Here is a 16,240-nt window from a genome sequence, read left to right as displayed (position 1 = left end):
ATCCTGAATTATAGGTATGTGTTTTCATTTTTACTATGTGTCATTTCTCCTTGCTTAGAGGACAGCATAACAAAAAAATGGCTCAACTTACCCCACTCTCCCCTATATGCCCCCTTAAAAGACTCTTTCTAAGTATGCACTTGGCATTGCTTAAAAATGTAGATGACCACTGTGAACATAAAAATCAAAATAACAACACTTTAATCAAATGATCAGCTCTGAGAAGGTTGTGTGTGTTTTCATACTTGGTACACAAGACAATGACTAAAACAAGAGCAGAATGCATAAGTGTGTAAAAGATTAATTTGAAGTGATACAAATTAAACAAAAAGATAAAGACATTTATTTTTAGATGAGTATTAACAATTGCAATACATAATAAAAAGCAGGAGAAATCTTTGCAGTGGTGAAAATATATTATTATACATAATATTTTTGGGCTGATCAATACAAATTCACAAAAGTCATATCAAAATGTGTTTTATGACTTATCAACTAAACAAAGTAAATAACATGAATGAGAGACAGATGTATTTCCCACCATCATATTAATCGTTTAATTCTCTGTCAGTTTCTGCAGCATGTGATTTTTCTAATTGTTTCTTTAAAGGCTGAATAAACTTACCTCCTTTTTTTCAGTTTAGCAAAGTGAGTCACGTTTTTTCTCAAAAGCAACTAAACCTCACCACTCACTGGCTTCACATTGAACACCCCCTCTCATGTGTTCCCTGTCTGCTCCCGGTCAGCTGTAGAGATTAGCAGCAGCAGATCTGGGGACAGCAGTTCACTGACTGTCAGCGGGGAATGAGTGAAGACTGAAGGCACATGAGGTGTTTTAGTCCAGCCCTCTCTACCTCCACAGCAGCAGGATCCAAAGATGGTAGCAGCACACACTTCTTCACATTCTTCGGAATCTGCCGAGTGGATTATTTGTCTGGATAAAAGGTATTTTCATATGTCACTGCTGCTCGTTTCAAGCCACTGTGCAAGGGACGATTGATGGAATATTAACGCGATTTCTGTTTTTCCAGCAGAGCTTCGGCGCTGTGATTCTGGAGCTAAGTTAAGGAGCTTTCAGGAGATGTTTGGCTTTGTAGTTTTAATTTCCCAACGGAGTTAAGACTTAATGTTCCTGAGATTGAATTAGGCATCCTTGAAAGGCCATGTCAGCATAGTGTTGCGTTTTCAGGACACGAGTCCTGGGCTGCAAACCATGCAAACAAACTAAATGACCGCTGTGAAGAACAACAATCTAATTAACAATGCCACTAACTTTAGGCTTGTGCTGTTTGAAATATATATTTTTTACCACTGACTGCATGAATCACTGACTGATAAACTACCCTCCAGCTGTTGCAGACTGTTACTCACCTACTTGGATTTTGATAACATGTCTAGGTATAATACTTTGACTGTTACCTAAAACTGTTTGCATACAAGGTAGGCCTACATGCCTAATTTACATTAACAAGAGTATGTTAACATTTAAAAAAAAATACAAAATGTTTATTAGCATGATACCATGTAATGCTAAGATCATATATTACCTTTATAAAAAGCAGAGAAGGAGCCATATTGACTGCTTGAATAATACATGTACCTGATTAATTGGTACATAATTTACAACACAGTCTAGGACAACAATGCTCCAGATATGTTGGTGCTAATATACCATACGATTACTTTTGGGACTACAATTCTTGTCAGAAATCCATTCAAATATTTTGCATGTGGATAGGCTTTAGACTGAATTCTGCCCTGAATCACTGCAGAACACTAGACCAGCATGTGAAGCTACTGCATGAACACCTGCCAGAGGAGATATAAAACCACCCAGCAGCTGCAAGGGACTGCTTTGAAAAAAGGCATATTTTTACGAAGCCTGATTTTGAAAGCTATAAAAACACACTAGAGTTGTCTTTCACATATTTATGAATCATCATCATTTTTGCCTCACTACTGACATAGGCAGTGTCGCACAACTATAGTGTACATGTCTATCATCTAAACAGCAATGTCTTTGGGTACATTATATCCACATTAATTCATTTAAGTCGAGTCAAGATTGCTTTATTTCTCTCTAGGGAAATTAGTTTTAGACATAAAGGCTGCCGCATAAAAAAACAAAAGGAATTATAATGCAAGATATAAAGTGCATGACAAGAGACAACTGCCAACGTACACAGCAACACAAGTGCATTCAAATAAGTGCATAATCCATTATTTCACACCCTCCTTATATTGTGTTTAAGGCTTTGCACTAGCTAGTATTTTACATTTTGAATTAAAACACTTGGATTGAAAATATTGGAAAGTGAAGATGAGTGCTTTAGGAGCCAAACAGGCAGGGATGTTGGATGCAGCTCAGGTGTAAATGGACCAGAAAGGGGCTGTGACAAACAAAAGGTCCAAAGTGCGTCAGCTTTGAACATCAAGGTGACGCAGTGTTCCAGATGTGTTTACACAGTGACATCCTCTGCTTGGATCTAGAAGATGCCGGTGTTGCTCAAATCAAACGGTTCTAGTATGATCCTCCGTTTCCAACAAACACCTGTAGCAAATATACTTAACTTTATTGTTCTGATAAACAAAACATCAACGTCAGATGATAACATATATATTTCCATGCAGATTTTTACAGCATATGAAAACGTATTGGACAAGTGAGCACAAAAACCACAGCTGTTAATATTGCCACATTTGACTAACTATCTTACACTTTGCAGTCTCACGTTCTGTAACTGCACTGTAGGTGAGAAACAGTTGCTACTCTAGGTTAAGTAGTGTTAATACTGCAACAAGCTGCCTCGTGATGAAAACATTCTGTCCTCACTCAGACTCTAAATCCGCACTTGTTGATTTTGTTTTGACTTGGTTGGTTTCCAAATATACACCCTGGCTTTGAAACACGGGCTCCCACACATCTCTCTGTTGCCCCCCTGTGTACGCAGTGCTGATATAATGCAGGGTAGGCGTACTCAGTTAATGCTATGGGAGTGGACCAGGTGTGATCATTCAGTCCCATCACGAAGAGCAAAGCAAAGAGATAAGGTTGCTAGGGAAGACATGATGTGCTTGGAGAAAACACTTACTGTACTGTGACATAATATAGAGCTATAAGTCAGTTGGTTGTTGAAGGAATGAAGCAAGCAAAGTGTTCCTTTAATGAACTTTTGATGCAGTTTGATTTATGTTTTAAAGGATGGATTCAAAGGTGATGTAAGCTACAGTACAACCACCCACATGTTAGATCAGACTCTCTAGATTCAGTGTAACACTTGGGGCAATGTAATACAGGCAACAGAGGAGTGAGAGGGATAACACACAACCCGACTCATCTGTTTTGTGATCAGCATTTTTTTCCCATGTGATAAACAACAATGTATAGAGTTACTGTAACCAATTTTATACTTATGTAAAAAGTATTTTATAGACGCACTTAAAACAAAATGGTCAGTGGGCAGCACAGGGAGCATGAGCCAGTTTGAGTAAAGGCTAAAGGAGATAAGTTTCACAAACACTTGCAAAGCTCCTCATAGTCAATTCTTGACTGTTAATGTTGAGCATTAAACACTGAAAAAAAGCTTTTATCTCAACCTAACACACTTCGGAATGATCTATTGTGATCTGGGATCTCATTTGACGTAGTTTACTCAAAAGGAAAAGTTGAAGAGACATGCGAGTCTTTGGTGACATTATCAGTTTACATTTGACAGCAATGAGATGATCACTCAGCTGTTTGAGTTGGAAAATAAAACAACTCTTCTTGACTACACTTCCTAAGCTTTACTAGGTGTGGCACAAGAGGTGATAGTTATCAGTAAAGAAAAATTAGTGCTGAATAATTTATGGATATTTGATCAAAATTACGATATAGATTCATGAAATATGATGTCTTTCGATTGCCTTTACCATTCTTCCTGTGTTTCTTGATTCATTGTGTTACAGCACACATTTCTAATTTCATGAAGACCACAAAAGAGTGCAGGTGTGAATTCTGACCTTTTTTCTTGACCTCTTTGTTGTACAAATGTTATTATAAGTTATGACATAGGAGCTGTTACAGGAAACCAAAATTGAAATGTCACTCACCTCCCTCCTGCATAATGTCTGATGTTTCAGAAACCAGGCCAACGTGCACTGACTGATGATATCTGCAGCCTATATACTGTAGGTACCTTACAGTATGTATATTTGTTTTAGCAGTTACCTGTATGGTATTCTTTTTCTTTCTCCAGGCCAGCAGAGCGCTCTGGGGAAGATGTTGACACAATTCTGGCTCGCCTGAAAAATGTGAAGGCCTTCGAGAGATTTCACCCCAGTTTGTTGCAGCAGATTTGCCTGTGTGGATTCTATGTGTGCTTGGAGAAAGGCATCACCTGTAAGTCAAAAACAGGATCTGAAACTGTCATATTGTAAATCTGGTACCGTACGAAAAACATGCTGATTTATCTGCTGTGATCATTAGTGTATCGCCAAGGAGACATTGGCACCAGCTGGTATGCGGTCATCTCTGGTTCACTGGATGTCAGAGTTTCAGAGACATCAAGTTATCAGGTATGGCTGATACACATCTATCTTTTGTTTAAGACATGTACTTTGGTGTGGATATTTGGGCCTAAAAAAAATCTGCATTATCTTCTAAATGTTACAGTCTTTCTATGAAGATTTTAATAATTTTGTCCTACACTTGAAATTCCCCATCTAACCTCAAACTTGTTCGGAGTGTGGGCTGTAAAGAGCATCCTGTTTATAGCAATGCTTAATGTTTTTAATACTGCAGCTTAATCCACCTCAGTCAGCTGATTGGAGTAATTTCTCTGCACACTGGAGTGTATCCATTTATATCACACAAGTGTTCAGGTGATTTCCCGTAGCCTTTGAGAGTGATCTGATCAATGCTCCTCAAGTGCCTCACACAAAGGCCTTTCATCCAGCAGAAAAAGGACATTAAATTATGCTTGAATTAACGGCATATTTTCTAGCTGTATTTTGTATCCTTAGTGAGGAATGATCCATGTGTAGCCTCAAATAAAAAAAAAATCAAATCAAGTTTTATTTATATAACACATTTATAAACGATTTTTGGTCGAGCCAAAGTGCTGTACATACAATAAAAATAGCCTACAGTAGAGACACTTTGCAGCAAATACAACAGCACAGATTGTTCAGAATATCAGTGTGAGAAAAATGACACCCTCTATCCTTAGACCCTCATATCGTACAAGGAAAAACTTCCAGAGAAAACCCCACAGTTTAAGGGGGGAAAAAATGGGAGAAACCTCAGGGAGAGCAACAGAGGAGGGATCCCTCTCCCAGGACGGACAGACGTGCAATAGATGCCGTGTGTAAGTCGAAGAGATAATACATTTTACAGCATATAGACCGAATGTTAGGAAATGCATGTGTCTGTACTAAGAAGATGAATCCACGAGGATGTCAACAATCCTGTGGAAGCCATCAGGGAAGCAGCATGGCGAGACCCAAGGCAGGACCGCAGAGACAGGTTCAGCCACGACCCGAAGTCCACGACTTAATCCAGAACTCAGGATAGAGGATCCAAGACACAGGACTACAGCAAGAGGATCAGCCTCGACTCCGGATCCCGGCGTAGATATAGATACAAAACAAGAAAAGAGATTTGGCTGGGTTCATCGGAACAAGAGAATACACAGACACAGACAGAGGGGGAAAAGGTCATTGGATAAAAGTTATTCTTGATAACCCTCTAGAAAGATCTCATGAACTTCCCCACTTAATCTATCAAGACCCGAGCAGTTCTGTTAGATATAGGATAAAAAACAGAGATAGAGATCCTCTCTGTTTCTGTTACAGGATGCTGTTACTATATGCACGCTGGGCACCGGCACAGCATTTGGAGAGTCCATCCTGGATAACACCCCCCGGCATGCCACCATTGTCACGAGAGAATTCAGTGAGCTCCTACGCATCGAGCAGAGGGAGTTCAGGTCTCTGTGGGAGGTGAGTTCCTCTCTCTGCTCCATCTGTACTTGTATTGCCCTACATACATTCTCTGGCTACATTGCAGATTGTGACACATATCTGAGATTAACTCAAGGTAGTTGCTTGTATCAAGATCTGAATGGCTGCAAGCAAAATATGTCCACGTTTTTGAGTTTGTTTCCCTGTTAATTAAAGACATTAAAGAATACACAAGGTATACCACCAATAATGTATTTAACTCTGGACTGATGTTAGCCTAGTCCTAGATTTCTGTATCTGTGCTGACTCCCCCACACTTTATCAATTAAATAATAAAGTGAAAAAAAAGACAGCCTTATTCTGAGGCTGGTATAAAACAGGAACCCTATTCATATAATCACCTGCAATAACATGTTAAATATGACATTTGGTTTCTTACATATTTTATTGCAAATGTGATTCTTGATGTTATGTAAAGGTAATTGATTGCAGGAAAAAGCCCAGCTGAGTGGATCGCTTAAAGGCAGACTCTTTGTCTAATCATCCATTCTCTGACCTACTGAGGGGGCTGCTGTAAGCCAGGGAACAGCCACCCGTCTCAGTTTCTTCATGTTGAATGTGAAAACCGTGACGAATGGAGCTAAGCACAAGCCAAAGCGTAGGTGGTGAATAGGCAAGGTGCCCACCCTAGTAGAGGTTTAATCATGAATAATTGTTGTGCCCCTCTCGAGGAATAGCGTGAGATTCACATTTCTATTAATTTAATGGTCTGAAGTATGTGTAAGCTTTTGACAATATACTAGTTTTATCAGTGTTTAGAAGGTGTATGCTGTCTGACCACTAGATGGAGGGGAAGTTCTGAGGAGAATCATTCTGGCTCTTTGTTTACTGCTGTCTTTAATATACGCACTAATTCAGTCAACACATGAATTACACAGATACTCAGATATTTTAATTAAGCCGAAGTATTAATACAGTGTACATACACTCTGTTACACAGAATAGTTTTGCAGTCAGTAAATGTATAATCGTACTGGCATCAAAATATACCTAAAATATTAAATGTTTTGATGCTTTATGGGTTCACTTTAATGTTGTAGCTGGTAAATTAGTTTATTTTCACCAGGTAGCTCAATAAAGGAACCAAACAGTTGTATCTTAACCTATTATCATACATAAATAACTATTTGTTTATTATTTTTGTAATATTAATCTGAATCTCAATAGTTAAAGTAACTTAAGTTATAAAAAGAAAGTAGTGAAATAAAAAGTACAATATTTGCCTCTACATTGTAGTGGAAGCATAACATAAAATAATATAAAGTAACTAAAAACAGTATTTAAGAAAATGTACATTCAGGACAGAAAAGTAATGAAAAAATAAATAAATATTGTAATGGTACAGATTTATTTTTGTTTAATTTGACGAGCAGTATTGGTTATTGTTGGTCACCACACACTCCTATCTCTTGCGTGTTAGTTGTTGGGCTTCACGCTGTGTAGCGACCCCTCTCCTCTCTGCTGGAGCCTCTGCACTGGGCTGCTTCACTGACAGAGACAGCCCATTTCCTCTGGGGCTGAAGGGCATGAGTGGCCGTTAGATGATCATTGTGTCAGTGCACTGGCCAGCAGCAGTTTGACCGGATACTTACCCTGTCTAGATGTGTGCGGAGGATCACGTGGAAACACTCCTGTGCTACACTTTTCACCTCTGCCCTGAGGCGACCTCTTCAGTAAGGTGTGTTTCGTATGAGACTTTATTGCCTCTGATTTTTCCCGCCCACACTGTTGTTTCTTGTCCTTACATCTCTTGGTTGTTTTGTGATGTAATGAGCGCTGTGATATACTGTATAGTGATACTGTGATATTCAACTATAACATGACGTAGTTTCGGCACAGAGTGTTTCCCAGATGTCATGGGAGGGTTTTTCTCTTGAAAGTAAATGGTGTAGTTGCACTTAATTCCTAGAATGTAGGTAGGAAATAGCACTAACCCTTTTTGACTAACATTTTCACCTATGCAGCTGCAGTTTTGTTAATTCTGATGGTTAATATAGTATGTTTTCTAAACAATAATGTTGACCGCATTAGGTCAATTATTCCTAATCTTGTGTCGTCTTTTCCAGCTCTATTGCTTAGTGGTGAAATCTAATTTTGTTGAAGAGTATTTTTCTCCTTACAATGTTATCACCCACCACTGTATCATGTCATTGTCCCCCTTCACTGTTTTGGTTATTACTTCATTAGATGTTTGTTGTTGTACGCTGTATAATGGTTTTCACATTCATCTGCTGGAGGTGTAGACGTTTCTCTGTGCTCACCTTTAATCTGAGTTTAAAATGTGTATGTATGATCAAGTTCTCATTCATAACACTCGGTTCGATGTCTCACTATGGGATGCGCCTCATCGCGGAGCAAACGGAAGCATCAATCTCATTACGCCAATCCTGATTGGCTGGTGATCTTGACGTCAGCGTCAGGGGAAATCACCCCCTATAAGTAGCTTGCGCCACAACGCATGCGTCATTCACACACCTCTTCTCGCTTCAGAGCACATCTCACAGTAGCCGGGCAAGCTTCACGGTCCACAGACTGAACCCAAATACCCATTTCAGTCGGCGGGCGCTCGCCGGCTACTCCTTCTGCTTCGCAGGAAGACGGTAGTACTAACGCGTTAGTACTTAAAATCGACCTCGCCCTTCTCTACGAGAAAGTAAGGTAGGTCCGATTTTTTCAAGCTAGCAGCACACCTGTTGCTAGCTGGCTCCCTCTCTACCGACACCACGGTAGCGAGGAAGTTTTCTCTTTTCTCTTCTCCACGGAGGAAGAAAGGATTTAAGGAGCATACTGTCACACCAGTCAGTATTCTCCGGGAATAAAAGACCCACACCGTCCTTTTCTCCGGATTAAGGACAAGGTGGTTTTATCTTTTCTCCCGTTCCACCTGTCGAGAGCGGGCCCTCTCCACGCCACGAGGCGGCCAAGATGGACGCCCCTCTCCCTCACACCAGAGGAGTCAGGGACTCGGTGGCTCGACTCTGCGGCTGCGGGTTGAAGATATCGGGCACAGACACACACCAGGTCTGTTCGTCCTGCCTCGGGCTGGAACACGCCCGAGGCGCTATCGACAACCCCGGCTCATGCGGACATTGCGTCCGCTTCACCGCGAAGAGCCTCCGCCGACGGTTAGCTCGACAAGCTAGCCTGTCGGAACAGGACCCCCCCCATGTCCACGGACCCGCCGACCGGCAGTCAGGACACGGGGGCGTCCGCCACAGAGAGTGAGCCCCTCTCCGTGTCGGTCTGGGGCTCACTATCTGCTATGGCTATAGAACCGGAATCCCGCGCCCTGGCAGGCCGGGACCCGGCTGGAGCTGTAAGGGCACCTCCGTCACGCGCATGCGCAGTGCCGGCTGGAGCCGTAAGCGTGACATCTCAGCTGGCTCTAAGGAGCATACAGCAGGAGATACTCGCGACATCTGACTGGGCTTCTCAAAACAGTTATACTTTATCTGTTTTCACAAGCCCAGAGAGAGTCAACCCATATTCTGGAGAGAGAGGTTCTCTCTCTCCTAGAAAGAAGGGTTTTATCTATAATGCCCGCCGAGCAGAGTCAGATTACGCAGACAAATGTCCTCGTAAAGCACCCGCTCAACATGGGTCTCATAATAAAACTAAAGTATTGGTTATTATGTAATGCGTAGTGGTAATGCGTAGTGGCACTACACCCGACTTTTCTAGTGCGGGACGCGCCTACGGGTGCTGTCCTTTCACGGAAGGTGGTCACCACGGACGCATGTCAGACAGGCTGATAGGGTATTTACGAAGGTCGCCCGGTGAGAGGTCTCTAGAGCAGAGACCTCCAGCGGGCACACGTAAATTACCCGGAGCTTTTAGCGGTGTTCCCCACCCTAAAACGCTTCCTGCCTTCTCTCAGAGGACACCATGTCCTCGTGAGGACAGACAACACGATATCGTGTATGAACCGCCAAGGGAGGTTGCGTTGTCTCCAGTCACACACATTGGCACACAAACTGATCCCTTGGAGCGGCAGACATCTCCTCTCTCTGAGAGCGACACAGGTACCGGGAGTTATGCGTCTCGGGACAGAACTACTGTCCAGAGGTGCACCACTCTATGCAGACTGGACTCCTCATCCAAGGATCGGGAGTCCGCTGTGGGTGCGTTACGGCGGAGCCGCGTTAAATCTGTTCGCAAAAAGAAAAAATGCTCAATGACAGCTGTTCTCTTTAATGCACGATTTAAACGCACTGTTAGGCGGGGATGCACTCGTACACGATTGACCTCCGGGTGAGCAACGCCACACACTTACTCTGATGTTTCCGCCCTAGCCCGCAATGTACGGGCTGGCGGAGATATATTAGCTGTTGTGCGGGCAGCCATGGCAGCCCCCACCACGAAGGGACAGATTGTCTCCGGCGGGGGGGGGGGGATCCTTCACCCACGCCCAGAGCACGGGGCACTATGGGCCTGACCCGTGAGTGGTACAATCTGAATACAGTGGGACTCCCTCAGAAGGTGATACACACTATTCAGAGTGCGAGAGCTTCCTCCACCAGGTTTCTTTACGACTGTAAGTGGAGGGTGTTTGAGGAGTGGTGCCTTCAAGAAGGACACATCTCTTTTCAATGTCCTGTCGGGGTGATTTTATCATTCCTACAGGACTTGATCGATAAACACAGAGCTTTCTCCACGATCAAGGTGTACCTGGCTGCTATTGATGCATGCCATGTGGGCTTTGAGGGTAAGACGGCTAGCCAACATCCTTTGGTTTGCCATTTTATGAAGGGAGCTCGCAGGCTCCTCCCTGTCTCCAGGTCGCTGGTGCCCTTATGGGACCTGGCAGTGGTTTTAAATGGGCTCAGAATGACCCCATTTGAACCCCTGGAAGGAGCTGACATGAAACATCTGTCACTCAAGACAGTGCTGTTACTGGCCCTGGCATCCGCCAAGCGGGTCAGCGATATCCATGCACTGTCTGTACATCCCTCATGCACTCAGTTCGCCCCAGGGCAAACGAGAGTGTTGTTGAAACCCAACCCTGCCTTTACACCAAAGGTGGTTGGTTCGTGTACCCCAATTGACATTGAGGCATTTCCTCCGCCGCTGGTTTCCTCCGGGGAGCAGCAGCAGGATCTGTTGTGTCCAGTCCGGGCTTTACGCACATATATGGACAGATCAAAAGAGCTTCGTCTTAATGACCAACTCTTCGTGTCCTGGGCTAACCCTCACAAGGGTAAGCCTGTTACTAAGCAACGGCTCTCCCACTGGATTGTGGAGGCGATTGCTTTGGCCTATACGAGTCAGAATTTGCAAGCACCTTCGGGTCTGCGGGCTCACTCGACTCTGGGCCTGGCTACATCCTGAGCTTTGTTCAAGGGTGTTTCCATCCAAGACATCTGTGCAGCGGCGAGCTGGTCCTCGCCGCTCACTTTTGTCCGCTTTTACAGGCTAGACGTCTCTGCTCCTAGTGTGGCTCGAGCAGTGCTGGGCACCTTGTTGAGTCGGGACTCTACCTGTTAAATTCTGGTTGATCGGTGATTTTCGAGATAAGCTCGTCTGGCAATACGGGAGCTACAATATCCCATAGTGAGACATCGAACGGAGTGTTATGAATGAGAACTATAGGTTACTTACGTAACCCCAGTCTCAGAGTAACATGAAGTGAGATGTCTCACCAGACGGCCCTCCTTGCTATGGTGAAGCGAGAAGAGGTGCTTATTTTGAATGACGCATGCGTCGTGCCGCAAGCTACTTATAGGGGGTGATTTCCCCTGACGCTGACGTCAAGATCACTAGCCAATCAGGATTGGCGTAATGAGATTGATGCTTCTGTTTGCTGCACGATGAGGCGCATCCCATAGTGAGACATCTCACTTCATGTTACTCTGAGGACTGGGGTTACGTAAGTAACCTATAGATTCTGCCACATCACAACTCAATATGCATCTTATATGCAAGTGCAATAAGCAAGTTTGAACTTTTCACGTCAGTTTATCATTCATGCAAGCCTGGTTCTCTAAATAAACTTTGTATTCACTGTATTTGCCCTAAGTAGTGTTTCCAGTAGTACTTCACCAAAAAACATGAACTATTTACAGCGTCAGCGTCAATACATGGATCTTCTGTTGGTATAAGTGCTGAGCCGGCTTTGCTTTGCAAGTCGGCCAAGCTGTGACTGAAGGGCTATCGAATCAACATTCACATAATCAGCTCGCTGACACGTAATCGTTACAATAGCCCCAAGAATTTTACAATTTGTTGTTAGTAGAACAGTTTCACCAAATGATTCTTCCCTGCACTGTTGCTCATTTATTCCTCCCAGTACTGCTGCAATGCAGAACCATTGCTTCCCTTTTTGTATTCCTTTTATATTTATACAATAATAAAGTCTTCACTACATAAAAGTCTGTACTGACCTTGATGTAAACTGCAACTTTTCTATTTGTCAAAGGAATACAACCTCAAGGCTGTATTTCTAGTTAAAGCTCAAAAACATGTCTTTAGTCTCCTTAAACAAAGTTAAACACCCCCATTTCTTCCTTCTACTCCACTTTCACCTCTTCCTTCACAGATATATCCTGCTTTGGTTGATTTCTCCTACAATACTATACCAGAGTGAGCACAGCATTGCCCTAATGAACCAATGGATAATATTATTTATTCATGACTGTCCATGTCAACTATTCAGTGTAGATCTTTCCTTTTTTCGCCAAAATATTTTTCAATTTGTTTTAATGTGTGTTGCATGTGACTGTAGTGCATGCCAGTCCATGTATTAGTCTCTATGGTTACCTCTCATGCATGCGATGAACGTTTATTTTCTTATGCTGCTGACTGCTACAACCCTGGGAGCGAGCAGCCGCGTGCTGTTTGTTTAACAGAGCAGACATGAGCCGAGCTCAGCACACACAGGCACACTGGCCCAAGCTTAGATGGCCTCATCATCAATTTGTTCGTCTCTTTGTCTCCTGCTTCCGATGGGCACCGGGATTGAACACACAATTGTGATTTTTGTTTATAAGAGAGCTCACATACCGTCACGTCAGCCTGCGCGTGGCCTGAATTTGGCTGAATTTGGCTTTTATCATCTTTTATTGTTTTCTGGAAGCTTTAATATTTTAGATAATTACCCATTGATTTGATTTCACATCATTAGGGGAAAGTCCTGCAGAGCAACATTGAGTTATAGATGCTTACAGTTGTAAGTATTTTTCACGTGTGTTTAGTTCTCGGAGCGTATCTGTTGGGTGCTGAGCAGAGAGTGAGAGGGGGGGTTGTTGTGTCATCGGTCCATAGAAGAAGAAGCCTAGTGGGCAGCCAGTGGTGAAGGCTGATGAACAGGAAGTGGCAGGGATGCAGCGTGCCCTCTGGTGTCTGAGGATTGGGTGGAGGGGGGTTGTAACACGCAGCCACATGGATCCTCCGGTGGTTCAGCATCTAGGTAGCACTCCACATTCAGGGCATACTGGACGAGTGCACAGCAGATGTGTGTTGGAAAGAGTAGGAAGATTATATCATAATATTTCAGTTTTTTTATTTCCATATCTCGGCTCATAGAGCTGTTAGATAATCAAAAGCACATAACACGAACAACCTGAAAAATAAAACATTTAAACTTCATTTGGCCATGCTGATTTCTATTATCAGCTCAATATTTGATACTTAATTCAGTCCACAAGGTGACGTGTTTAGATGAAATTATAATCAAAGAAATACAATGGTCCGAGTCACATCAACCATAAACATACAAAATACCAACACATCTCTTAAGACAACGTGTCCAGAAGATAATATAATGCTGAGCATGAAGTCATTCAGCTGCCATACAAACTAGATTTCTCTCGGATTTATTGCCCATATATCCGCTGTGTTTATGCGTTTACACATTTGACAAATACTTTTGTCATTTCACTTAGTTGATCTGTTTCTTCAAGTTAAACCACAGCATGCAGGAGCTGTCTAAACTGAATTTAAACCAAACAAAACAAATCCACCATTTCAAATCAAATGTGTTGCTGTCAGGCAGAGTAAAGACGGAACAAGGAATATGTTCTTTCTGCAGTGCTTTATTCCATCAAATTGACATCCAGAATACATTTTGTAAAATTGCCTTATCTTTAATTTGTTCCTGCTCAATACAATCCTTTATTCCATCAAATTCAGGATGAGCAAAATAAAACATTATTTCCCATACATGCTGTTTACTGTCAGGAGTGTAAAGCGACAGGAAGGCAGATTTGAAATGACGTGATTTAATGACATATACATCAATCTATATCTGGACTATTGACTCTGTGTGACAGCTATTTACTTATATTGTACTTTTTGATGTTTTCCCCTTTCTTATTATGAAAAATTGAGGTTTCTCATAGATGAAGAAATAATAATAGATGAAAGTTAAATAAAAGCAAACACTGAGGTTATGTTTTAATAAGGCTCAAGGCATCACACATGTATGATAGTCACCTTTGGAATAATTATTTTTACAAAACCCATAAACTGTGCTACATTTTACATTGTTTTGTGATATAAGGCAAGATATTGTGTTTAGCTGTAATATTTTGTATCATATAAGGGTTGTTTTTTCCTATTTCCAAAGGCTGCATTTCACTACATCTTTCAGAACATTGAGTAGTATTTTTTAAGAAATATTGGTAGAAAGTTTCAAGAACAATTTAGCCATCTAAAAAACATATTATAAGCTTTTGATGGTTTGATTTATTTCTTGGTTGGAAGTGCTCAGAGTTTAATGCAGCGGTCCTGTTGCTTTTATACAGAACAAGGTCACAGATAAGAAGCCATCTGGTCTGTGTCCTTGAGAGGAAGGAGATCAGTGATAGGAACAGGATACTGTTGTACAGTTAGGAGCTGGATTGGATGCACAAAGGAAAATTCACACGTTTAGATAAATTCTGCCACTATGTTCAGAGACACAGAGTGAGACAAAAGAGAGGGAGGAGGTGAAGAGAGAGAGCAATATACATTATATATGTATAAAGAGAGAGGGGAGAGAGGAATGAAATTAAATGTGTTTTAGGTTGACTTTTCAAATCTGTCCAGGGACTACAGATGAAAAATAGCCTCTTGGCTAACTCTGGCACATTTACAGAAATGTTCATTAATGTGCACTGTCCCTGTTAAATAAATGAATAAATAAATAAAATAAAAATGAAGAGAAAGAAAGATGGATGGAGAGGAGTTGGGGTTGTGAGTGGGGTGAGAAAGAGAGGAGGGAGAGTAAGAAAGAGAGATCAAGAGAGAGGGAGGGAGAGATAGAGAGAAAGAAAAACATGAGAGCAATAGAGAGGGAGGGGGAGTGAAAAAGGTGAGATGGAGAGAGAGAGGGGAGACAGAAAGATGGCTAAGAGCAATAGAGTGGGAGTGGGAGAGAAAGAGAGGAGAGATTGAGAGAGAGGGGGAGACAGAACGATAGTAAGAGCAATAGAGAGGGAGGGGGAGAGAAAGAGAGGAGAGATGGAGAGAGAGGGGGAGACGGAACGATAGTAAGAGCAATAGAGAGGGAGGGGGAGAGAGGGAGAGATCCAGCATGTTCTCTTGTGTGACTGGAGTTAAGTAATCACCTACTGCTGCTCAGTGTGTGTCGGGCTGACGGAGCGGCTGCATCTCCATCACTGTGTTGATGTGTGTGTGTGTGTGTGTGTGTGTGTGTGTGTGTGACCCATGACTCTCAGAGCTGGACTTACAGGAGTGTTTGTTGTCTGCCTGATGACGAGGAGGACCCCCCAGTCACTGACAACAATAACACGCTGCACGGGACGCTGGTAGCATCTTTAGGTAATCTTTGTCAACCTTTTTGAAGATCCAGTTCATGTGTTGCATGAGAAACACCGGCTAAAAGATGGGTCAAAACAATGCTGGAGAGAAATGTGTATCGAAATGCTTTTGCTGGTGTTACTGGACTTACTTACTTACAGGGTATTCAGATATTGCAATTCAAATGTCAACATAAACATGCAGTATTTCCCTCCTTGCTTAAAGTATGATTAAAACAAACTTTCTTTTGATATTCTTACTAAATGCTTCTGTTTGGGGAAAACATATCTAAAGAGCGTAAGACAAATGCAACTTTTACGAGGGGTTTTCCTCCTAAATGTTCCGTTAAGTGGCCTTAAGTGTGACTGCCTTGAGAACAGTTTGCACTATGTCGGTTATGTAATCTGGGGTGAGTTATTCAAAACACAGAAGTGCAGTCATGCACATTAATGCTCACAATGCAATAATGTGTTCAAGCATGAAAGACAGAGGAGGAGCC

The 16,240-nt window shown here is 42.3% G+C and overlaps 1 protein-coding gene across 1 annotated transcript in view; it reads left to right on the top strand.

The window, feature by feature from the left end:
- The first annotated feature begins 726 nt into the window (after nucleotides 1-726).
- rapgef4a (Rap guanine nucleotide exchange factor 4a) overlaps nucleotides 727-16,240 on the top strand; it is a 37,541-nt gene continuing 22,027 nt past the window's right edge. The window contains exons 1-4 of the mRNA XM_034110551.1: nucleotides 727-945; nucleotides 4,239-4,381; nucleotides 4,469-4,557; nucleotides 5,836-5,982. Coding sequence (XP_033966442.1) covers nucleotides 878-945; nucleotides 4,239-4,381; nucleotides 4,469-4,557; nucleotides 5,836-5,982 — 447 coding nt within the window. The 5' untranslated portion in view covers nucleotides 727-877. The remainder of the gene's footprint in view (nucleotides 946-4,238; nucleotides 4,382-4,468; nucleotides 4,558-5,835; nucleotides 5,983-16,240) is intronic.

This window comes from Pseudochaenichthys georgianus, chromosome 21 (genome assembly GCF_902827115.2).
Source record: "Pseudochaenichthys georgianus chromosome 21, fPseGeo1.2, whole genome shotgun sequence".
Taxonomy (NCBI): domain Eukaryota; kingdom Metazoa; phylum Chordata; class Actinopteri; order Perciformes; family Channichthyidae; genus Pseudochaenichthys; species Pseudochaenichthys georgianus.
Note: the sequence above shows the minus strand (reverse complement) of the source record. Positions and strands in the feature narration are given on the sequence as shown.